The sequence below is a fragment of the Erpetoichthys calabaricus genome, chromosome 2, assembly GCF_900747795.2.
Source record: "Erpetoichthys calabaricus chromosome 2, fErpCal1.3, whole genome shotgun sequence".
NCBI classification, from domain to species: domain Eukaryota; kingdom Metazoa; phylum Chordata; class Cladistia; order Polypteriformes; family Polypteridae; genus Erpetoichthys; species Erpetoichthys calabaricus.
This window is the reverse complement of record NC_041395.2, coordinates 67755022-67780455: the sequence shown is the minus strand read 5'-3', so window position 1 is coordinate 67780455 and position 25434 is coordinate 67755022. Positions and strand designations below refer to the sequence as shown.

The 25434-nt window shown below is 35.9% G+C and overlaps 1 protein-coding gene across 1 annotated transcript in view; it reads left to right on the top strand.

Moving 5' to 3' along the window:
• LOC114645949 (solute carrier family 13 member 1-like) overlaps positions 1–25434 on the top strand; it is a 64604-nt gene that overhangs the window by 27272 nt on the left and 11898 nt on the right. Inside the window, exons 3-13 of the mRNA XM_028793878.2 lie at positions 4157–4293; positions 7014–7195; positions 7972–8017; positions 8279–8327; positions 13047–13085; positions 14062–14207; positions 20874–20993; positions 22916–23017; positions 23111–23212; positions 23296–23396; positions 23614–23744. Coding sequence (XP_028649711.1) covers positions 4157–4293; positions 7014–7195; positions 7972–8017; positions 8279–8327; positions 13047–13085; positions 14062–14207; positions 20874–20993; positions 22916–23017; positions 23111–23212; positions 23296–23396; positions 23614–23744 — 1155 coding nt within the window. The remainder of the gene's footprint in view (positions 1–4156; positions 4294–7013; positions 7196–7971; positions 8018–8278; positions 8328–13046; positions 13086–14061; positions 14208–20873; positions 20994–22915; positions 23018–23110; positions 23213–23295; positions 23397–23613; positions 23745–25434) is intronic.

The following is a 25434-nucleotide window of genomic DNA, read 5'->3' as shown; positions in this document are numbered from 1 at the left end:
CCTCACACCAGATGAAGAGCTTTGCGCTGGGAGAACTCCCCCCCCCCCCCCCCCCCGAGTTGAGCTGCGTCCATAGAGGATGGGAGAGTAGGGTGCTTGTGCTGATCAACACATTTGCAAAACAAAAGACCCTAATGGAGAGGCGCAAAGGAATTTATGGAGGCCCAGGATTATGAGTTTCTTTGTAGGCTTCAGGGATTCTAGTGTTAATACTTGAGAAAAAAAAAAAAAAAAAAAATAGTTTATGGCACCACTACAAACCACAATGGCTGAAAAACAGATCAAAAATATTTTTGGTTGAAGCATTCCCTTAACTCATGAAACTTTTGTAGAAAAATATGAGGGTTGCTTATGACTCAAAAGGCATAAGAGAAACATCTTCCTTAAGCTATCGGAATTAAGGTTCAAAGTACAGAAATGTCACTTTTCCTCCAACAAGTGAATTTACTATAAAAATATTTGATATAAATATTTACAAATCACTTTAACCAGATCTTCTCACTTTTTGTTAAAGTGCTTCATGTAGCTATATTAGAGCTTTTACTTTGTAACATATACATTTCAATTTTCATTGTTGGATAGGCAACTTGTTCCATTTTCACTATATTACAATCAAATGAATGATGCTGCAAGTTAAAAAAAATTATTGCATCTCACAGCTGATTGACCATATCATTGCTAATCTTAAATCTGCAATAATCATTCATTTTTATTTCTGAAATAATTCTGCATCATTTGAAACATATATTCTTCAATGAGGAATTTTTGTTTTTTTAAATAAACAAAAAAAAACTAAGGAACAACTGATTACTTTAAGTTTGAAGTAAAATTGTTTGTTTTGGAAAACAATTCTTTCAGCATTTCTGAGGGGTGTTTATGACAATAAAACAAAATTGGAAGTAATTAATTTTCATCACAAATTCTTGCCGCTATCCTGAGGTTGTTTCTCCTGTCACAGCCACCAGCATTGGCAAAGTTTTCATGTATACGGTCAATATGGTGGACTGTTTTTGAAAATGAGCATAAATAATGCCACCTCTAGGGTTTCTATTGACCCAGATCCATGCTGTAATCTTAATACTTTGAAGCTCTTTGGTTCAATGTAAGCTTCACAGCTTTGGGATGTGTAAATCCAAACGAAAGCCCCCCAAAAAACCCTGAAATGAACATGGGTGAATAAGCAATCACAACATGATCCTTTGGACCATTAAGGTAGTGTGCTGCTAACATGATCAGTAAGCAGACTTACTTCAGTGAAAGTTGTTCATTTAGTTCTTCCTGCTGCAACTGCTTCTTTTGCTTAATTGTTTCTTTTGTCAGTGGGGGCTGATGTGTGCCCAAAATAAGTTTTCCATAGGCAGTAGCAGTCCAATTTTCTACATCAAAGCATTTGTCCTAGGTAAGATATTATTTTACAATTTTCCATAAGTGCATCAATTGTCAATTGTCCTGAGCCTTGCTGTAATAACAACATATACATTTTTAGCACTACATCTCTTTAATTCTGTCTCATTTTTTCTCCACTTGTGACTTTAGTAGTGGTGGGTGTGGCAATGCGTTGTATCAGCGTGTGCTCCTAACCTCTGTCTGTCTGTCTCTCTGTGTCTTTCATCTCTTGCAGCTGCTCGTTGGTATATTCTGCTTTGCAATGAGGTTATAAGATAGTATTTGTCTAAACTGCAGAAATACAAAAATGACCTGAATACTCAAATCTTACTAAAAGTACAATGTCAATCAACCGTCGCAAAAGAAGCTACAAGAAACTACGTAATATGTTAACATGGATCTTGACAGATGAACAAAAATGGTGATGGCTTGAACTTGCTACTGACCTTTCTGCAAATGAACAAATGTTTAATAGCACTATTCTGGATGATGAAACGTGTTGCTTCCAGTGCGATCCAGGAACACAATGGCAAAGCATGCAGTGGAAAATGCAAAGTTTACCATGGCTGAATAATGCATGCATGTCACACTTGCAGTTCAAGACCATGCTTGTGTTTTTTGTTTTTTTCTGGCTGTGGTGAACTCCGTGGTTTTTCACTGCATGCTTTGCTATGGTTGTATTAGAAACTTCATGATTCATCAGCCATAATAACCCTGTTAAAACGTGGTCATTTGGAGAAAGATCATTCGCAACTTTAAGCCACTGCTTGAAGGAGTTTTGATTCACATTTTCTTTAGTGCCTTACTGGCCACATGTTTTGAACACTTCATTTAACAACTCAAGTTTCTGGGACAAATTTTTGTATGCATGAAATGTATTAGTATTTTATAAATAGATACATAAGAGGAAAAAAGAGTGGATATTACAAAATAAACATAAATGAGTTTATCATCATTGACCACAACATTATGTGCATAGCTAATGTCATCAAACGTACCGTAGAATCATTGATATATTCTATGCAAATATTCAACAAAGACTGTCACTTTTGTGCAAAATAAGACACTGTTAACCCAATTTTATAAAACCCGTCTTCTGTATTAAGTATTGTTATAGTGTCATTACATTCCAGAACAAAACAAAAGTTAAATAGTAAAGACTAGGTAGCAAAGATGTGTTAGGCATTTGAAAACACATGAGGTTGTTCAGAGAAACACAGTCACAATTTGGCTTAAGGGATTACTATGAACATTTCACTCTCAGCCTACATTCAATAATGTCCTTTCCAACAACCCGTAGGTGTACCATCTGAGCCACAGTCAACAATATCAAAAGAACAATTCTTCACATCCAAACATTACCATGGATACCCTGACAGTGTCAGAAGGTTTTAACCCATTGTTTGATTCTTTTGAACTCCCAGCCCTGGTAACTGATAGGTTTAAAGTAGTGCATGTAATTTCTCAATTTGTTGGTAAAATGTCTTTGCATAATAGTCATCTGGAAAGGGATTTCTTGTTGTTGTAATGGCCCCACAGTCTTCTCAGAAAGTTTGCAAAGTTGTCAACACACATCCATTCCAGAGAACTTAGCGTGAACTTGGCAGGTTAAGTCTTTTGCATTTATAAATAAAATTTTAGTATACAGTATTTTAATATATATTACAATATTCAAAATTAATTATAACATTTAAAAGCTCACCATTCAGGTTTGTGTCATTTCAGGAAATTTTTAGATGGCCATCTAATTTGCATTTGCCTATTTCTCCCAGTTGTTTTTGGTCAGATAACCTCTGTTGTCATAAATGAAATTTTTCTGTCCAACGTGAAGGGAACAGCTTTTCTTTTAACAAGTTAGAATGCCCTTCCATGCTCTGTTGAGGCTTGGCACTGCTATACTAGTTGACAAAGATGGATGGTGTATGGCTTTCCAATCTTGAGCTAGAGGACTGTATTAAACCCTGAGTCTGCTTGTTTAATCCTTACCTCTGATTCACTATGTGATTTTGCGAAAGTCTCTTAACCTGCCTGGGGAGCATGGGGAAGAAAGCCCTGTAAGTTTTCCCAATTGTTTTTTCTGCTTACTGAACTCAATTTTTTATCAAAAAGGTGGTATAGCAAGGAGCCATTTATTTAATAACAAATATTGCTTTATGCAATCCATGAGAAACCATGTAAGAAAATTAAAGAACCTTGGAGTTACCTTGTCAAATATTTTATTTATTTATGCACCTTAGCTTGCAGTGTGAAAAAAAAATCGGGTTGCCTTTAATTGGGGTAAAATGGTTAAGGGTCCCCATAGTGGCACATTCATTAGAGCTTTTGTGTCAAGGCTTCAGAGTCCTGGCTCAGACGCTTCCTGTAGGTTTTTGCACATTTTTCCTGGGTCAGTATGGGTTTTCAGTGCATACAAAAATATACAAGTTATGTTAGTTGGCAACTTTAAATTGGTTGTTTGTGAGGGAATGTTCGTGTGTTTATGTGCCCCATGATGGAGTGGAGTACCATTCAGAAATTGTTCTTGCCTTGCAGTAAATGCTGCCCCACCACCCTAAACTTGTTCAGCAGGTTACAAAATGGATGGGTGGATAACTGTATTAAAATTATGTGCATAAACTGTACAGCCTTCAATATGTTATGGCCTGCTTTGTTAATGAGCACATATTACATTTTTATTTACTGTAGGCACATAATCGGTTTTATTTTTTATTGTGCTAGTGCCACATTTCCTTTTCTTGATTTGTAAGTTTATATGGAACTACTTTTTTAGGTGGCGGCTGAGTACTTCAAAGATATTCACTTGCTTTTGTTTGGAGTAGTCTGCCTTGCAGCAGCAATTGAGAAGTGGAATCTGCATAAAAGGATTGCTCTCCGAATGGTGCTTGCTGTTGGTCCAAATCCTGGCAGGTAAACAATAAAAAATAGCTTTTTTTCTGTAATTCTTGATGGACAGTTATGATTATTTAACACCAAGGAAAAACTGGGCTAACACAGTAACACATTGTGAATTTCCCATTGGGATTAATAAAGTATCTATCTATCTATCTATCTATCTATCTATCTATCTATCTATCTATCTCTCTCTCTCTCTCTCTCTCTCTCTCTCTCTCTCTCTCTCTCTCTCTCTCTCTCTCTCTCTCTCTCTCTCTCTCTCTCTCTCTCTCTCTCTCTCTCTCTCTCTCTCTCTCTCTCTCTCTCTCTCTCTCTCTCTCAGTGCTTCTGACTCCCATATTTGTAGAAGCTTGAGTTCAAATCCCAACCCATTCACAATTTTTCGGGAGCGTGTACGTTCTCCTTGTCTCTGTTGTGGTTTTTTTTTTCCTGTAGCTTCTCAAGTTTTCCATCCATGTTGTAAAGACGTGTAGCAAATTGGTACTTTAATTGATAGCTCTATATCACTATAAGTGAGTAAATCCACATGCTCTGCGTTGAAGTGATATTCCATTCAGTGTCATCTCCTGTCTTGTTACTGATTTTTGGCTGGATAAAAACCAACCACCGTAACTGAATTAAACAGATTTGATAATTGATTGCGTATGCATGTATGAACTGGCCAGAAGAAAGCCAGATTCAGAGTCAACAGTACTGGTTTGAGGCTAGTTGTTACATTTAGCTTGCTGATAAAAGATTGCTTTTCCCAAAATCAATTGATCTTGGTTAGTAAAAAACAAGATAATGAACAATGTAGGTAAGAAACAAGTGAGATATGCAGGTGTTTCCTGAAGCCCTTTGTTATCCAACATTTAAAAATAGGTTTAAATTTCTTCTGTGATGGCTTCTCCTCAACGTCCATATCGGAATAGCATAAATGGTTGATAGCAGTAATATTGATCTTATGTATTTTGATGGTCACATATATGTTATATTGTCACACCCGACATGTTCAAATGAATGAAAAAATAATTTAAAAAAATCGATTAAAACATGCAAAAAAAAAAAAAAAAAAAAAAAAAAAAAAAAGTAATGAAGTTAAAAACCTGACGAATAGGTAAAATTAATTTAACCAAATAGTAAGAAATTCTCTAAATGGGCTCAAAATGTGATGTGGCTCCCTTACAAATCAGAAAAAGTGCGATCATCAATATGGGGGTTGTGCGGGGGGAGGAGAAGCAACACTTCACAAATTAGAAGTTATCAACAACTTGTAGAGAAAATGGCAAAATATTAAGAAGTGCTGAACTGTTTTCAAAAGCAGCCTTGCTGAGGTTGTATACGTCACCAGCTTTCAGAAGTTGCAGTATTACTGGTTCCAGTTCATATTGCATCAGACCAAGGAAAGGTTTTATGTTATCTTTGGGCAGGCTGTATTTCTCTTTTAGTTGTTTATTACTGAGATGGTCCAAGGGGTTCATTTCTGCCAAGAAAAGAGCATTTAGACCTGCAAATTGGGTTCTTGTGTGGTGCTGTCTTAAATGGTGTCTCCAGTTGAGTTGTACAATTTTTTAGAAAACTGCTATTGTTGTTGCTGATAGTAAGGTGCAAGTCACCTTCCTACTTTAAAGATGTGCCTGATTACATACCAAATTTGATTTGTTAACTCATTGTGTACTCAGTTTGTCTGAAGGTGTTAAAACTGCAAAGAACCAATTTGTGCTAAATTATAGTCTCTATTATCATTTTTAATTTATTTTGCAGAATTGACCTATTAATTATTGTTGTTATTGTTGTTACATTGTACAAATAAGAGCGTCAGTATTTTTTTTTTTTGTTGTGGTTTTCTTAGGGTAGCCTGTAACATAGAGCGCTTTGAGTACTGAGAAAAGCGCTATATAAATGTAATGAATTATTATTATTATTATATGGGTTGGATCACTCATTAATAACCGAATGAGGTTAGGTATAGGGTTACCAGATACCTGCAAACCTTAAGGAGGGCACTGAAAGTCATAAAGGAGGACAAAGGAGACCGCGTCCCGTTCTATTCACGAAACACAGTGTGAACTATGTGTTACAATGAAAACTTTAAAAACAACTAATTTGACAGGTCACAAAAAGGTACCCCCATTTGTAATGGATACTTAAGAATCACAAATCAAACACTTTGCTTTATTTTCGGTGTGTCGTTCACCAAAACACAATTACTTTGTTTTCATGTAGTCTCATTTCATTTGCATTTCCTCTTGTTAGTGTTACTGCTGAACAACATTTTTAGATAAAACACTACTGCATTTTTGTATGACAAGTACGGACAACACAAAATAGCAAAGTGGGCATAGGTGTGTAGCCATGTTTTGTTTTTGATAAAAACAGATCATTTATGGAAAACATAGAGATGATAGCGTGCAATTTCCGCCAATAACACGGTCAAGTCAGTGATTGATGAAAGCCGGACATTTTCACCTTTTTAGGTGAAAGTACACAACTCCGAAAAGGAGGACATGTCCTCCTTTTGCCAAATGTCTGGTAACCATAGTTAAGTATGAAGGGTTTTGGGAAACACTCTCTAATTAATGAATGATCTTAACTAAGTGACGTGAAGTACTTTGCATTAAAAAAGCTTTCTGGAAAGACACCCAACATTAGTAGCTTGTTTAGACTCATGCTGTAAGTCAGTGAGGTTGGTTTAGCCATCGTCATGATTTACTGTCCAGTACTTTAGCCTTTTTTTTGTTTTTGTTTTTTTTCAGTTTAATGCTTGGTTTCATGGGATGCACAGCCTTTCTGTCCATGTGGCTCAGCAATACCTCTACCGCTGCCATGGTAATGCCCATTGCTGAGGCAGTTCTCTGCCAGCTGAGAAATTCAAGGCCTGAAATTAAGACCACAATGAAATGTACTTCAAAAGAGGATGGGGTTGAATTTGAAAATGGTAAGAAGTAATTTAGAATCAAAGAATCTTTCTTTTTGTAAACTACATTTTTAAACATAGAAACATTTCTTAACAGTCTGGAAACAGTCATCATATTCTCCCTTCCATTGTATTTTTAGTGTTTTACTCTTCATTATTCCAGTCTAAAGTTGACATGGAGGATAGTTGGTGGTCTGGCTATGGGGTCATTTTCACACAAGTCTAACTTTACCTACAGTGTGCCATGTATTCCTCTACAAGCCTTTACTCCAATGTTGTGTTTATTCTAGAGTTTCACTTGAGTGCCATTTTTATTTATTTTGCTTTATAATAAAATGGTTGAGTATGTTATATTTCACCATATAAAATGTTCTTCATTATTATATTAGGTGATCACAATTGATTGCAATTTTTTCTGTCTAGAACCTTTTTTATGTTATTTTCTACCTTGCTTCTATTCAAACATGATATTTCATAAATCTTTTTACTAAGCAGTATGATGCATTATTTTGGTATTTATTGTGCTAAGTATAAGACATGTCTGCCAAGACTGTGGAATTTTTAGCCTATCTTCACAGATCTTGGGATACGGCGTTTTGGTGTTGTAGCACTGATGCTGTACTCAACTTTGCTTATAAGCCAACAGTTCCCTCTGGCATTTAAAGACCCATTTCCTCCAGTCATGGTCTGTAACTTATTGCCGATGATAAAAGTGCTTATTCTGTCTTCTATTTATAGTTTGCTTAATGGCATATGCTTTGAAAAATCAGTGTTTTTTGTTTTTACTTAATCGATAGATAACAGTAATGATCAGAAGAAAAGGCTGGAAACTTCTTGTGAGAGGTAAATCATTTTTGTTTTCCTCCATTACATAATTTCATATAGGTTAGCTTTGTTACATTTTCTTTTTCCTGCAAAAGTAACAAAGACATTATAATAAAAGAGGCAAGGAACATTCTAAATTATTCCTTTTTTATTCTTTTACTTACTGTGTTCTTCCATGAATTGGCAAGTTTTGTTTTTCAACTAAATTTCGAGGCATGTAGAAGTAGAGGGAAAACGCAATGCTAACAACATGTTCTGACCATCTTCATTTTCTTCCAGCAATGGCATAATGGAATTTTGCACAGTTAGCACTGGTGATTTTGATGAGGTAATGTTTGAAAGAAACTTAAATGACAGTTCTAGTTAAGTGTTTAAAGTGAATTTTGTTAAATGTGATGCTATTTTGCATCATTTTGTTTGTTTCATGCTGAACTAGATGATTTCTGTTTTGTTTTATGTTAACACCAGTGTTTTCTTGGCAGAGTGGTACTTGATACTGCTTTGGTGGAGAACTGCTACAGCTTTGGCAAACATGAACCAGTTCGTTTATAGTGTGCAGTAGTTATTTGACAGATTTTATTTATTTAATATAGTTTTTACCTAAATCTGGTATATACAGTGGTTTATAAGCTTAACCAAATATTTTAAAAAACAGTGCACATCATATGCAGTAACTAGAGAGATTTGTAGTTTCATCATACTTTTATCTCACATGTTTTTTGGAATGTTGTTTTTGATGTTGATGTTTTTTGGAATTCTGTGGAATTTTTTTTTTTTTTGTGTACCAAACGCATGTGAGCTGGAAAATGTAGTCAACGTGGACTGGATCTTATTTTACTCGCAAAGATATATATTTAAAAAAAAAAAGAAGATAAATAGCTTTATTCATGCACTTAATATACAGTGTCCTGTTTTATGCTTTTGTATGTTTTTAAAGAGTGTAACATATAATGGTGTACCTAGATAGAGATATGGAAATAAAAGGTTTGTTGTTGCCATTACAGTTATTAGGGGAAATGCCTTGCACTTGTATTAAGTAGACCTTGACATTTGTTGGGTGTTACATTCCTTGATGAATAAATATATATGATTAAGGTGGTCCATTAAATGTGTTTTATATATGTGTATTAAGCACATACTGATAAATTTCCAGGCTTGATGCAGAGTGGTGTCAACTTAGCCACACAACACCCACAACGGAGTCAAGCTACTTTCATGGCCCCCATAATGCTTTGCTTTTTTCTTGTTGAACATCTGGCATGAACCATGAAGGGCAGTTGGGGGAGTGCTGGGATGGATTGCAAAAAGAGGTGTCTGTTGTTTTGTTTTTTTTTTGTTTTCCCCTCCCCTTGTTTGAATCAATTAATTTATGTGCACCCCACGATTTTATTTAGTCACATATAACCATGAAAATTGTGGTTAAAGAAAAATGTATTTATTTGCTTTTTAGTGCATTTATAACTAAAGTAAATAAAGTAGTTTTACTTAGAAACATTTTTCTCTATTTTATTTATTCTGTATTCCATGTAAATTTTTTACCAGACCCATTTAACCAGTGGTGATAGTTGACCTCAGACAACAGGGGTTAATGCTGGATTATTTGATTTGCTTGCATTACATGTCATTATGTGCTTGCAAGATGAGAACTTGAACCTGGAGGGTCCTCCCTTCCCTTTAATTAAAAAGGCACTGCAGACCACCTTTGGACATATTTATAATGTGAAGTTGTCTCTTGTTTGTTTTTAGTTCATCCTTGCTCATAACATACTCAACACATTACATTAACATTCAGGCATTAGTTGGGACTAGCACTTCCTTCTTACCTTGGTTCCACTGCCTTTCCTGTCTGTGCTTGTTTCTTTGCAACACAAATTAAGTAGCAATCACATGATTGGAGGGGCAGGGGAAATAAAAAGGGAATGACCAGACGGTGGGTCTGCTCGAACACAGAGTACTTATTGGCTTTGTAAATGCCATCATTTAGAGCTGCCCTAGTGGTTAATGCTCTAATTCTTGTGCTTTGACCTGCATTTCCTGTTTTTTTTTATTTTGTTTTTAATTTTTGATACTTGGAAATGTTGTCCTGATTATAAAGAATATAGTGAATTTTCTGTAATTTTTTGCATAAACCAGTAAATGTTTGTTTTAGTTTAAAGAAATTTTAAACAGATCATTGCAGTGCAGCCTTTAATTTGGGATGATCTATACTTGTCCCTTATTCCTAACTGCATAATGCAAATATTGAAATGAAAATATTTTAGAAATAACCAATTATATGTTTGGTTTGAAAGAGTTCTGTCATACACTTTCAATGATTTATTTGACTTATACTGTGAAAGATATGAAAATATCATAAATATTTACCAGCACATAGAATCCCAATATGTCATTCAAGAAAATGTGGAATACTGTGTGCACAATAACTAAACCATATGGCAAGACCAAATATTCCTAGTCGTCTGAGGTGCTGTTAATTGCACTTGTGCATTTACTTATTTGCATTATTCTGTCTACATTAAGTACAGCACAAATTCGGGCTGATTAATACATGAACATTGTCAGGCTTTCTTAATTCATTTGTGGACTGCACGCAGCATTAGGGATAAGACAGAAAGTGGAGCACTAGTCAACAATAAGTTGAAACAGAGATGCACACTCATTATTGTACTGCAACAAATGACAATGTTAAATAATGCAAACTTTATGTAATGGAAGAAATTGATATATTATGAAAGTAAAGTCAGTCTTAAATTGGGTGTTACTTGTCTCCATGATATTACTATTGGTGCTGGTATCGTGTACCATCTTTGTGTATGTTCATCGTGATTTTTTCAGTTATTTCCAAATACAGAAATCAAAGTATTGAATATATGTTTTAATATTTTTAATTCCAGGTTTTTTTTTGTTTTTTTTTATGAAAATGATTATTATTGCTGTTGTTAAATTACCATACTGAAATTGCACTGAAAGTACAAAATTTAATTCACTTTTAAAGTAAATTATATGTTGTTCTTCTATTGTTATAAGCGGTTAGGAGCACGTGCTGATACAGCACATTGCCGGACCCACCACATGTCAAACCAATTTAGGATCCCAGATTAGGACCCGAGTGCAGCCATGCAACGGGTGACACCTCAGCACCACACTAGTTCAGATGGAATGGAACCAATGTGAGGTTTTTTATGGTGGCTGGAGTGCCAATTCCGCCACCAACCCCCAGGTTTTCCCTGCAGATTGGGTGGCCTACATGCAGGACTGGATGCAGATTAATGTTATATTGTTATGCAGTTAAATATTGAAGCTCAGAATGACAAATTTAATGTCAGTTAATTATGTCGCATAAATTAACCAAAATCATGAAATGTTTATAATTTTGGACAGATGGTTTTACAGTATTTTGCAGTATTGCATGATATTGGCACCTTCACTGTGTCCGTTTTGCTTTGCCACAAACAAACTTGTGTTTTCGATTAAGGCAAATGCCAGTAGAGATTGAAGTGTATTGTTGCGTTTCAGATCACCTATGATTTTAACAAAGTTCTGGCCATGTATTATTCTCCTTTTCATAAAGAATTGGGTCCATTTATCTAATGTGCTGTTCCCCTCACATACATTTCTTCAAAGTTAATATTGAATCTATTTCTTCTAAATAGTGAAAGTCTTCTTTCTGAATTCTTCTGTAACTCTAAATTGCTGTTCCATGGATTAATTACCCAGTTCCTAGATGGAGAAATGGCTTTTTGTTGTGCAGCTAAGTGACTGGAAGTCAGTGATGTGGGAATCTATTTAAATCCTTTTTGCCCTTTAGATTTTTGGCCTAGTGGTTGGTGCTTTTGCCATCTTTTGTGCCTGCCCCAGGACTTTCTATATTATTCTTCTTAATCATTCCTCACAGGTCTTGAGTAGGTTCTTGTTTAACTGTTGTAAAAGTAGGGGGCACTAGAGCTCCCTTGAACCCTCAGGTACCACGCCAAACACCAGGTAAATGTACAATTATTATTCTTTTTATTACAATAATGTGCACTAAGCACCCTCCACTCCACACTACTCATAAACTCTATACGATACTCAATAATCAATTACTAATACAATTCTCACTCCTCCTCTCCCAGACACTTAGCCACCCTTCCTCCCAGCTCAGCTCACTCGTCTGGGGTTTCCCAGAGTCCTTTATAGTCCCTGACCCGGAAGTGGTTCCATCCCAACAATCCATAAGTTCTCATCACTTCCGGGTCAGATTAAAAGTCCTTTTCTTCATCCCGGAAGCACGTCGTTCCTTCCGGTCATGTGATCATGACGCACTTCCGGGTTATAGGGCACGTAGCACTCTGTAAGCCTCCCTACAGCGGCTCCTGGTGGTCCCCATGGTATCCATAATGTCCATAATGCCTTGCTGGAATTTGGGGACCTTCCATGCTGCTGGGAGGGCTCCATCTGGCGGCCTGGAGGTGTGGACCGGAATATTTGGCCGGCCATCCCTCATACTGTTTTGTTTCAGATTTGGTTGACTCAATAAAAAATAATTACAAAAAAAAAAATGGCTAGCACAAGTGGTGTGGAGTTAGAATGTAAAGCTCAAGACCCCATGTTTAGAGCCCAAGCTTGTCTCCTTGTTTAGTTCTCTCATTTCTATCATTTAAGTCCTAGACATGAGTAAATAAAATAATAGTTTAGAATATACTCATTGGTCTCCTTTCCTTTCACCGTATAGTTTATGAAAAGAATTAAGTTCTGGGTGTTACTTACAATTGCAGTTTTTTTCTTCACTAAATGTTTGATGCAGTTCATGTAATTCTGTCTCTGAGATCTTTACAGGATCAACTTGTTATTCTCTGAAAATTAAAAACAATTAAGTAATATTTTGTAGAGGATATATAGAGAGATTTTTAAGTATTTGTTTTAGCATTATAACACACATTTTTATGCTGTCCTACTAATCTCATTATGCTTGTCAAGGTAAAACATTTTTTGTGGTTTCAAGAGGAGAGCTTAAAATAAAAAACCTCTTATTTAATACATGTTCATCTGATTTCTCTTTCATTTACAGGAAAAGCAACCTTTTCGAGGATTCACCTCTACTAATAAGGTAACTATTTTCCACATATTTAGAAACCTAGGGAAGTACTTGGCATCAGCTCTGTTGTCACATGAATTCAAAATAGAGCTACTTATTTATTCCTTATTTGTCAGTCAGTTTTCTTTTCCTGCCATCCACACGTTTGCACATTTATTCATTGTTTGTATTTAATCTGTCTTAGTCTCCTAGAACCAGTCAGTTTAAAGACCCTAATCAACACAATAGTTTGTCTTTTTGTCTGTGAGTGAAAACAAGCACCAAAACAGGCAGAACAAAACAATGTGAAAAGTCAACAAAATTTGCTGTGCCTCCATACTGTGTGTTCCTCATTTCCCAGCTTAACATCTAACTGATATTTGGAATGTAAACACTCCTGCTGGTTTCAAAAGAAAAGATGTAAGCCTTTGAGTAGTTCACTTTAAAACAAAATTTAACACTCGGGAACACTTCTGTTGCAAGTCAGGTCTAATTGGAATGAGACTTTTTGTGTAGGATTCATGTATCATCTTTACTTTCATTGAGTATGTTACAAGCTTATTGTCCATATTAAAGAAATAATTACAAAAGAATATTGCTATGTTGAAGGTATAATGTTTGATTCATCTCTATATCTACATATAATATATATATATATATATATATATATATATATATATATATATATATATATATATATATATATATATATATATATATAATATATGATGAATAATTGCAATTTTTTACCATATTAGCTATGCATTTTTCTCAAACTAGCTATACATTTCTGTAATTCTAGCTATACATTTTCCTCCAGCTATCATATTTGTCCAAGTATGGTGAATATGTAAATTTATTACTGATAAATTAAAAGTTGAATTTATAGTCTGAATAAATTTTCTATCAGGTTCCTAGGAATGGATGATGAACTGCTCTTTTTGGATACTCACCCCTGTTACCCAGTTATCTGTGAAATTGTTAATCCATTTTTTGTTTTCATAAACAGACAACTGGGCAGCCATACAAGACCAAGAAGGACCACATGATGTGCAAAGCTCTTTCTCTCAGTATTGCGTATTCCTCAACTATTGGTGGGATGACAACAATCACTGGGACTTCAACTAATTTAATTTTTGCTGAACAATTTGATACGTATGTATATAGCATTTAACCATATGCTACTTCTACTCTCATCCTTCTATCTCAAACACATAAAGCCTTTATATAATGATATAAAATATAGTTTTAATAAGCCATCGGCTGCTAGTTGTATGCAAGATTTGGAAACTGGAAATATGGACGTGCTGAAATGATACTTTGGAACAATATTAATGACATTTATTTCACAATTACTGTATTTGCTGTGATTATATGTACTGTAGAATTTTTTTTTTAATAATAATTTATGTATTCAGTAATGTGTTTCCGCTGATCTGAATTGGTGTTTCATCCAAGGTGGTTCCTGCCTTGTGGCCAATCCTACTGCTAGGAAACTCTTCAGGCCGATGCAATCCTGAATCAGATGAAGTAGATTTGAAAATGTTCATATGCATCGCCATTATATCCAGTTCAAAGACGCTGGGAGCTAAGGGCTATCTCATCATGAACCCACCCTGGATGGGATGCATTCATTTACACTTTCACATAAGAAGTATAATAAAGTGCTACGTAATTCTCCAGTAGTTTTACCTATGTGTATTTCAACATGAATAATTTTTTCACAAGGAGCTCTCCTGTTTCTCTATAGTTTCACAGGTTGAATTTACAGTATGTCTCTTCTGTTTGTTATAACAAGACCCTATAAAACAGAAAGCTATTTCTTAGTTTTATCTCTCTCTCTGTCTGTGTGTCTCTCTGTGTCTCTGTTATAAAAATGTGGGTGTTTCCACTCATACATTCCCATTTTATTAGCAGTATGAACAGGCTTGCTTACTTATGAGCACAATGCCAAATAACACCAGTGTGATTTGTGAAACTTTCAAGCATACTTTACTGTAAAAGAGATGAGTGTAGCTCTTGAGGCATTAGCAAGAATTGGCGTGGGTTTACTGGCTTTTTGTATGTGCAGGGTGTAAGGTTAAACCTCTGCTTTGAAAAGTGTTATAAGCGTTAGGGAGAAGTACACAATCAGTTTTGTGTGTTCAATACTTAGTGTGCTTTTAATTTCAGAATGCCTGCGTTGCACAACCCCATTATGATGCACTATAGAATTTTTTTATTTATTTCATTGTGATCTCTTCCTTGAATGTTTGCCACATCATGTCATTTAGCACAGATAAACGTAAACTGACAACACAGATGGCAATGTCCCACAATAGTTTAGCACCTGCTGAACGTTTTCTTTTGCTGTGCATCAGTAAAACTAGAGTGATGCTTTTTCTGTACCATAGTCAACAATGACAAAAGGTAGTCTCTTACATTTATATTTGCTAATGATTTTATCCCAATAAGCTATTGAATATGAAATTCAGAAGACATGTGAAGGAAAAGTAATTACTGAAATCCAAATGAATTCAATCCCTGTCATTTTAGCCTGTGTAGAGACTATAAGAAATAATACATAGTTTCAGGGAGGGAAAAGTGAATTGTAGCTTTTAGCATTGTTATGTCAAAGTCCCAAGGACGAGGTTTGTGTTTTCTTCCCATTTCTATGAAGGTTTTCTCTGGTCTTTTAGTTTCCCACCATATGCTGAAAATGTTCATGTTAGGCTGAAGTGTCTAAATTGGCCCTGGGTAAATGAGTGCTGTTCGGTGTGCCCTGTGATTTAACCAGTATCCAGTCAAGTGTAATTTTCAGCCTTGCCTTAAAGTTGCTGGGAAAGGCACTGGCTTCTAGCAAACATCTGTTATGTAGTTTCAGAAAATAGGTGGATAGGTAATGAGATGCTTTATAACCAATATATATGGTACAATAAATATTTATTGGAAATGGGTGGTGTGGTTCTCATATCTGTTTCAGAGGTCCAGAGACCTCTTTTGGAATCCTGTTCTAGTGATTGAATGTGTGAAGTTTTCATATTAACACCTACATATTCCAGTTTGTGTAGAATATCCAGAAGATGCATGTTGCTGTGTAAGTTGGCCCTCTGTTAGACAATGTGGGTGTGTGCATGTGTGTGTCCACCATGATGAACTGGTGCCCCATCTAGAGCTAATTCTGGTCTTGTGCCTGATGGAGAGGATAGGCTTTATTCTTCCACAACCGTAACGTGCAATAAGAAAGCTTAGAAAAAGGATTGGTGAATTTAATAGAGTTGAAAAGATTTACTTTGCAAAGAGCAATGCATGGATCTGTTTCAATGAAAGGAACTGTTCTGTAGGCAAGACTCTTATGTGGTCAGCATTCACTTATGTTAGCAGTTGACCCTGGCAGGACACACACATCCAGCCAAATCTCCTGGGGCAAGGTTCAGGTTATCAGAAGATTTCTCAAATTCCATAATCTGATTCTGTGTTTGACTTCAGAAATTCTTCTAGTTGTTCAGTTTCTCTTGGAACTGTTTTTTTTTTTTTTTTTTTTTTGAGGCCCATTTTAAAATTCACTGAAAAATAAACTAACATTTGGTCACTTAAATTTCAGGAATGATTGGCATATTAATTCTCAACCTGCTGACACCATATGCTTTACATTATTGAGTCTGATTCCAAGTTAATTGCTGGCTTGCCATTTCTTTCTATGGAGAGCACTTAAAGCTATATCAAAACATGGTAGTTTTGAATTGTTGTTAGATGTTTCAATGAAACTTTCACAAAATAGTTATTTGCATGAATTCACCGTAGATCTCCTTGGTTCAGTGACAGAAAAAAAATATCTACCTATTGAAAAAGCAGAGAACTACTAAATCAGTTTCAGGGGAAAGTATGCAAGCCAAAATAATAGAACCTTTTCAGTTACCGGATAGTCTTCAGTGGCACTGAAGAAAAAATAATATGCCTCTTGGAAGGCCTTAGTTCAGCTCTAAGCAAAACACAATCTGGACAACCTTTGGGAGCGTTAAAAATATTTAAAGAAAAATGTAAACTATAAAAGCTAAATGTGTTCTTAAATATCATAATATAAATGGATCTTTTTAAGAAAAACATCATAAAAGATGGAAGTCCTTGATTCATCTTGAAGCAAAGTTAATGTATGACATGTTCATTCATTATGGTTATACATGCTTTATGGCTGCTTATCTGATGAGTATCAGGTGCATAAATATCATTAGTTTCAATTAGAAAATTCATAATGTAGTCCTCTATGAAAATTGTAGGAAGTTTCAATGCAAGAACTTGACTAATAAGGTCCTGGCTTCTGATAATAAGTCTTTCATGTGTTAAAATTGGTAGTCAAGTAAATCCTAATGTTTGCATAATTCAAGGAACCATCCAGTGTAACTCTCTATAAATAGTTTTGTATGTATTTAAGGTCCACATAATTTCAAAGGTGCTGTATGAAGTAATTATCTGCTGAAATGTGCCTTCTATCCCGGATTTCAGAGGTTTCTTCTAAAATTACAGTTATGGGCTTTTTGTTTATGTTGCGCCAGTGTAGGTGTGTTTGCACACTCGGCAATTAAGTGCCTTTTCACGAGGCACCTAAAGTCCCATGCAGTGCAGGATTATTTCCACAGCTCTGAGTACCTCGTGGTGGGGTGTGTGGTTGTGTACAAATATCATTCCAACAAAAACATATATACATTTCGTGGTCATTTTATTAGATGCAACATGAAGTTTTTCAACCATAAAATCATGCTGTGAACTCGCTGTTCGACCTCTTAAAGGTGCTGTGTTGGATTGAAATCTGGGTACTGTGCATGCCATTAATGCTTTGTGACATGCTGTGGCATTCAAAGGACTGCCAAATGGTATTAAAACAACTAATGTTTGTCATGAAAGCATTACCAACACATTACACACATGGGATGGATTTATTCTGCCCCTGCCTTCTGCCTGGTACAGCAGAAATAGAGATTAATATAGACAAATGACATTTTTCCAATTTTCAGTGGTCCAATGTAGTTTTGTTACTACATACCTGCTGGTGTCTCATCTTTCTGCTTGAACCTGGAAGGAGTGGAATTTAAGATGTTTGGTACCAGCAACCATGCAAGGGGTCAAGTCCTATGTCTTGCTTGTTCTAACGTTTGTTCAAATAATAACTACATTTCAAGATCTTGTCTGCATGTTGTACCAAAAACACGTATATTATGTTGAATTGTAGCCAAAAAGACAGGTAGAAATAAAATCGCATATTGTATGTATGCATGATTATTGGAAGGCTTTGTGATGTAGTGGTCAAGGTTTCAGACTTTAACCTATGAGGTTGCTGGTTTGTTTCCTCCATCTGACTGTTTTGTGACCCTAGGCACAAAGGTTACTTTACTGTAACTTTTCTTTACTCTGATTATAAAAAATATTTATGGAAGCAGTTTTAATATATTCTAAACTTATAAATTGCCTTGGGTAGAGGCGTCAGATAATTGTTAGTTGATGTCTTACATGATATGTCCATGTCTTGTTTTAGATAAGATTGCTAAGAATAGAGCTGTTTTGAAGGTGATGTATTTGAATAAACTTATAAAAAATGCAATAAAAATATAAACATTAAAATTACTTCTGTGTATATTTGCACATGTAAATGTATGTGTACAGGTAATGTGCTGAGAATGAACTGATACTGTGCTTGTCTGTGATAAGTAGTATCAATTTGGAGGTCTTGTAGAGCATTCTGATTTAATTTGAACATGTGGAGTACATCAGTCGATATCCTGATCCAATATGTGGCTGTGGGGAGCCTGAGCTTGTCTTTACAGCATCTGGCATAACACAGGAACAAATCCTGGGTGAGATTATCGGCTTTCTTTTGTCACTGTTTTGCAACTTTCATACTGAATCATACCAGTCCAGTTTAGAAAGCTAACGTAGAAAGTTACTGAAGAAAACTGACTTGCATACAGAAAAATTTGTAAAATCCACAAAGACCATTACAGTGTTGAATATTGAACACAGTTCCACAGAGCAGAGACAGCATAATCCACAGGACTATGGCAAATATACAGGTAGATACAGTGTAAGATTCAATTTGCTTTCCTCTACATTCTGAAAAGTGTTCATATTTATAATCAATTATTCTGTTCTACCAGAAGCTCATTGAAATCTCCTGCATGTATCTGTGGAAGTAAGAACTTGCACCCACACTTCACATCTTTCATAGAGCTTATAGTTGCCTGTGTTCACATAAATGATTTTCTTTGGCTAATGTTAGCAAAGCCATGCTTATAAGAAAGGTACCAAACATAATAAATGCATATGCCACATAGCTATTACATTTCTTTCTTGTAATTTCAAAACAAGTTGGAATGTATTTTCTTGTGTATGTCATCTCTTTTGGCCATCTCTCAAATGCATTTCTTCATTCTTTCATTTTCTATTCCTGTTTATTTCTGAATGGGGTTGTGGGAGTCTAGAGCTTGAGCCAATGCGCAGTGTGGCAAACAAACATGAATAGCATATCAGCCAACCCAATGCATAGCATTTGTACATCCACATAATTTAGAGTTGGCTTAACCAAGTAAATCTATCAAAATTTGCAGCAAACCTGAAAAACTAGAGAAAAGCCATTTAGACACCTGGGAGACCAAGCAAACTCCACAATGATAGTTAACAAACTCGTGTGTCTAAACTCAGGACTCTGGTGTTAAAAATTAGCAGTGCTCTCAAATTTTCTGCCAAACTTTCAGGAAAGTATTAAAGTTAATTTCTAGGAGAGGCTAGATGTGGGAATGGCTCAACTGTCAAGATGTTGTCTGGTGTCATGGTAGTACTAGAATGGAATAGATCAAAACAGAAAGAACAATTGTATGTGCATGTGTGGAAGGATGGAGACCAGTACAAGATGGTTCACCTAACTGAGAATTGTGTCCTAAGGGCAACATGCAGGACCATCTGTGTGCGAGAGGGGGTTACAGCCTTAGTGCAAACCAGTAATATTCAGCCAGGATATCAGGACCTGGGCAACTCAACAGATGTCTAACCCTGTCTACACAGTAAAAGTGCATGCAGTGAGTGCTGACAAGAGTTTAGACCCTTTAAATGCTTCTGTGGACTTGTGATGGCTGGGACATTGGGATCTACTAGAGGGTAGTCCTCCTTAGCATTCCCATAGCCAAAAAAAGTTGTCTCCAAAAGGGGCGGTGAAGATGCCTCATGGTCAAGAGAATTTGAAGAAGAATTACGATAAAAGCATACTATTACATGACTGCTAGGTGGCACTTTTGAGATGGGTAAATAGGTGAACACCCAATACACCAATATTATGGAAAGAATGTCATGGCCTGCTTAAGAAGACCAAGAGTGGCAACAGGGTTTTCTTTGTTTTCCATTTGTACTTTGTTTTTTGCCTTCGTTTTCTGCTCTCCTTGTACAGTACTTTGATAGTAAACATAGTTTTAATACCCTTGAATGTTTTGTAATTTTTATGAGTGTGGAGGGACACCACGAGGATATTCTGTCCTATTATTATATACACATACACATTATTATGCATAATAGTTTTAGTGTTAGACATAATCTAAGTATTACTCCCCTAATCTCTAATCACTTTTTCTCTGCTTTTCAAAATATGTCAATTTGATTTTACCAAATGTTAACTTTATTTTATACTTGTTTGTAATATGGAAATTGGTATAAGTGATTGACTTTGTTGGGCTGATTTAAAGTGTAAGTTAGTTTGGAATAGCCAGTGTAGCATTCCTTAATGTTTCTAAGATTTTTAAAGGCAAAACCAGGGTTATAGAAGCTAAATCAACCACTTTTTACCTTTTCTTTTCTATACAGACGTTACCCTGATTGCAAATGCATCAATTTTGGATCCTGGTTTATCTTCTCCTTCCCTGCTGCAGTAATAATTCTTATTCTCTCCTGGATCTGGATGTACTGGCTTTTTCTTGATCTAAAGTAGGTTGTAATATGAATATATTTTAGCAGATGATGCTTACGCTAATTATCATTGATGGTAGAGTTTTATAACCAAGAACAAAAAGCAGAATATTTGAACAGCATCCTTTAATATCAAGTTCTTTACAATTTAGATACAGTATACATAGCAAGGAAATATTTTAGAGTTGTTTAATATACTTGTAAGTCGTCAATTTTTCTGCTATTTAGTTATGTATTATTTTTGGGAATATGCTTAAAAATGTATTTTTAAATTGGTTGGGATATGTTATTAAAGATAATTGTGACATTATGAATTGTTAAATATTTTGAATGACCTGAATAATGCTAAAAATAATAAATAAATCCTTCTAATGATTAGAAAAGAAATGGTCTGACAAACCATCCTGTGTTCATGTCACAATACTAATAATCAAAATAATGACTAATTTGAAGTGCTACAGTGCCTATAAAGAGTTTCATGTGTTATTGTTTTTCACTGTTGAGTCACAGTGGATTTAATCCAGCTCCAATCTCTAGGCCAGTGTTCCTTTGTCTTCATGCTGCCGTTTTTGCCAGGAAACTGACTCTCAAGCACGTTGGACCTTCCACATACTGCTGTGCTTGTAATATGTTGACTGCACACAAGTGACCTCCAATTAACTAATTATGTGACTTCTGTACTATCTTGCTGTAGCAGTAATGGTGTGTTGTTGTATGGAGGTGAATAATTAGGCAATCAATTATTTGCATTTATTAGTTGTAATAAGTTTAGATAATTTGACATTTAACAACCTTTTCCAGATGATCACAGTCAAAAATGTTTAATTTAATCCGCTGTCATTCATTGTTATAAAACAATAAAAATGGAAATTGTACAATGGAGTGTGAACTTTTTATAGGCACTGTATCTTTTAATTAGCTAGTGTTCAAAATTGAATTTCTCTATATTCTGATATATCTGACACAGTGAAATGTATAGGGACTACTGTAATTCAACTGTACCAACATTTATACCACACATTCCAAAGCTGTGATTTATATTTCTCAACTAATTTATCCATGATCGTACAATGGCTAATACTGCAGCATCACAGCTCCAGAAGAGTTGGTTAAAATTTAAGTAGGTCACTGCTTGTGTGGAGTTTGTATGTTTTCCCTGTGTCTTTGTGCAAAGTTTCCTCCCACATCCCAAAAAGTGTATGTTAAATGAATTGGTAAGTTAAAGATGGTCTGGTATCCATGAGAGTGATATATAATGGACAAGAGATGTACACAGGTTAGGTTGCTTCTGGGGCAGACTCCAGTTTCCCACAATAATAATTTGATTGTTCTCAGTGGAAGGATTAATGAAGCTAATGTTAACATGCAATATATTAAAATAACACTAGCAATAGTTTATTTTTATGGACTTTGCTTTTTGACCCTTGAATTTTTTGGTTGGGAAGTGTTCCTTTTACACTTGGAGCCATTATTCTGAAACCTAATGTTAAATGGTGCTGGAGATCTTTTGTTCATTAAAGAGCACGTCGGAGGCCGACTCCAGGATATAGGCTTAAGCTTGCAGTCAAACACCTAAGACCTTTGAGATATTTTCTTGCCTCTCAAACTAGAATTAATTAGACATTTCATGTTCAGGTGCAGAACAAACAAACCTTTATCAAACACCTGCTAGGGATGCTTATTAAACCAGAGCCACAACTGTTTTTCTAAACCTTGGCACCACCCCTTGGCAGGTGTTCCCATCGCTGGCATTTGAAGAAGAAAAAAGAAATATGTTGTTCAGTTTTTGTGAGTGTGTGGGTGTTGAAAAGTTTTCTTTTATCTTTTTGTTTTGTCATTATTATTATTGGCCCATTATTATTTAGACTGCTGAGTTGTGACTGAAAACATTTAGTGAAATAACTCCTGCTGAAATAATTGCTCTTTTTGCTTGCTTGTAGTTTAAAGGAATTATTTCCCTTTAAAAGGAAGAAAGTCAGCAAGAAAGAAGATGTCTCTAGAAAATCAATTAAAGAAGAATATGACAGATTAGGAGGCATTAGGTAGGTGTTTTTGGATATTTAGTGCATACTTGGTTGTAGACATTTTATAATGTACACAAATGTATCTTAACATACTTTTTTCCTCAATTCTAGTTACCAAGAGATTATTACCTTAGTTATCTTTATTTTGATGGCACTGTCTTGGTTTACGAGGGACCCGGGGTTCATACCAGGTTGGGAGTCCTTGTTTGGTCCGTAAGTATTTATTGTAGTTATTAATTATTTCACTACATAAGCCGGTACATCAACTGTAATTTTTACATTTTTTTTCCTTCTAGGAAGGGGTTCAAAACTGATGCCACATCGGGAGTGCTTTTAGGATTTCTATTATTTATTATTCCTTCAAAGAAGCCAAAACTTTTTTCTTGGCCTTTCAAAGGTATGTTCTTTAATTAAATAATTTTAACACTGTTTGCTGCCCTGAGGTTTATAACTGGTTGTAAAGAGGAAACCTATTCCTTCTAAGAAGAAAACCAATCCACTCCTTTGGGTTTTTCTTTTTGTGTGTTCATTTGTTATGAATGTAAATGCTTCTTTCCAAGGGTGCCCTGTGGGCTTTTTATTAATGTTGGTTGCTCTTGAATTTTAATTTACAGGTGGAGAATCAAAAACTGATGATGACTCACCATCACAACCGATGATCTCTTGGAGAGAGTTTGAAAGTGCCATGCCTTGGCAAATTGTGATCTTGGTTGGCGGAGGCTTTGCCCTGGCTAAGGGCTGCCAGGTACAAAGTAACACTTTCTTTTCTTGCTAAGGAATTTTAATTACGGTCAATCCGTTAGGCTAGGCCAAGAATGGCCTATTAAATGCAGATACATTTTACTTTAGATAGCGTATTAAGGCGTTCTATATGTGCCCGACCTGACACAGACTGACAACGGAGGCACGTTAAGATAAACCAAAAGTATTTAATTTTCTTCTTCAGCTGGGGGCCCACGTCTTCCCCGTGTCCCTCAACCACAACACAGTCCCACAAAACCACAAGTCATAAGCATAAATAAACACTTCAAGTCCTCCACTCCTCCTTGGCAGCTTTGTCTCCCTCCTCCCAACACTGGCTCCTGGAGCGGTGGCTGGTGGCTCCTTTTATAGCTTGACCACCTGCTTCCGATTGCACCTCTGGGTATGGCTGGACTATGGCACAGACGGGCCCAGGAACCCCTGCAGTGCCTCCTGGTGGCCATCCCGGATTCCAACAGGGCTATGGAAAACTCCCATCTACCATGAAGCCCTGTGGTTATCTGAGACACCACAGTCACCCAGGGGGGCTGCCACCAAGTGGTCCAGGGGAGGTAGTGTGCAGCCCATGCTTGCTCCCCTAGAACATATACAGTAGGGGTGTCCCAGCTGGGCATGGGCCCCGGCTGTCTGTCACAGTAGTTACATTTGTCCTAGTAATGAAAACATTGGACTGTAATTCATAACGTTTCCTGTTCCTTTATCTGTCTATCTCTGACTTAACCTGCTTGTGTTTAAGTTGTTAAAAAAGAAAGAATAAGAATGCAAACTATAATTTAATTTTAAAGTGCCCCCCAATGGTGTTTACTATTACATAACATTTTGGAACCTGCTTAATCCAATTCAGTGCTGCAGCGGCTAGAGTCTATCCTGGGGCATTGGATCCAAGGCTAGGAACCAAATCTCAGATGGGCATCTGTGTGCTGCAGATTACAGAAAAGTGCTAGAGAATAATTGTCTTTTAAAAGTGTACTGTGGAATATAAAATATGCTTATTGACATTTTACGATGTGCTGATTGCATTAATGTATTAAAAATAAGAATATCAATTTGTAAGTAAATTCAGCTGTTACATCACAGGGTGTATTCTCACAAAAAAATTTATGAGCTGGCTCTAAATAGCATACTTTGCGCAAGCATGGCTATGACTCACGTTTTATGCATTTATTTATTTAATCAGATGTTTCATTAAATTTAAAATCCTTGAAGGTGTAGTACAAACAGGACAGTAAACGTAAACTTCTAGTTTCAGTAGGGTTTATAGGAATATGACAGGTGATCTGAAATTTTTCTCTGCCTTATTATTGTGTGACAGACTCAAGTGTGGGGGGAAAAAAAGCAAAATATGGCCAGCTCCATTAGATGGAGTTCAAGTGTGGGCATAATAATAATAATAATAATCTGGAAAATTTGGTTAAAAAAATTACAAAAATCTTAGCATTTTATCTACACTTGATGGTGAACACTGTAGTCTAAACAAGGTAATGATTAGCCAAAGCACCAAAGAAAATACAAATTCCATTTTTTTTTTAAAAGTCTGTTTGATCTTGGGGCGGCACGGTGGCGCAGTGGTAGCACTGCTGCCTCGCAGTTAGGAGACCCGGGTTCGCTTCCCGGGTCCACCCTGCGTGGAGTTTGCATGTTCTCCCTGTGTCTGCGTGGGTTTCCTCCGGGCA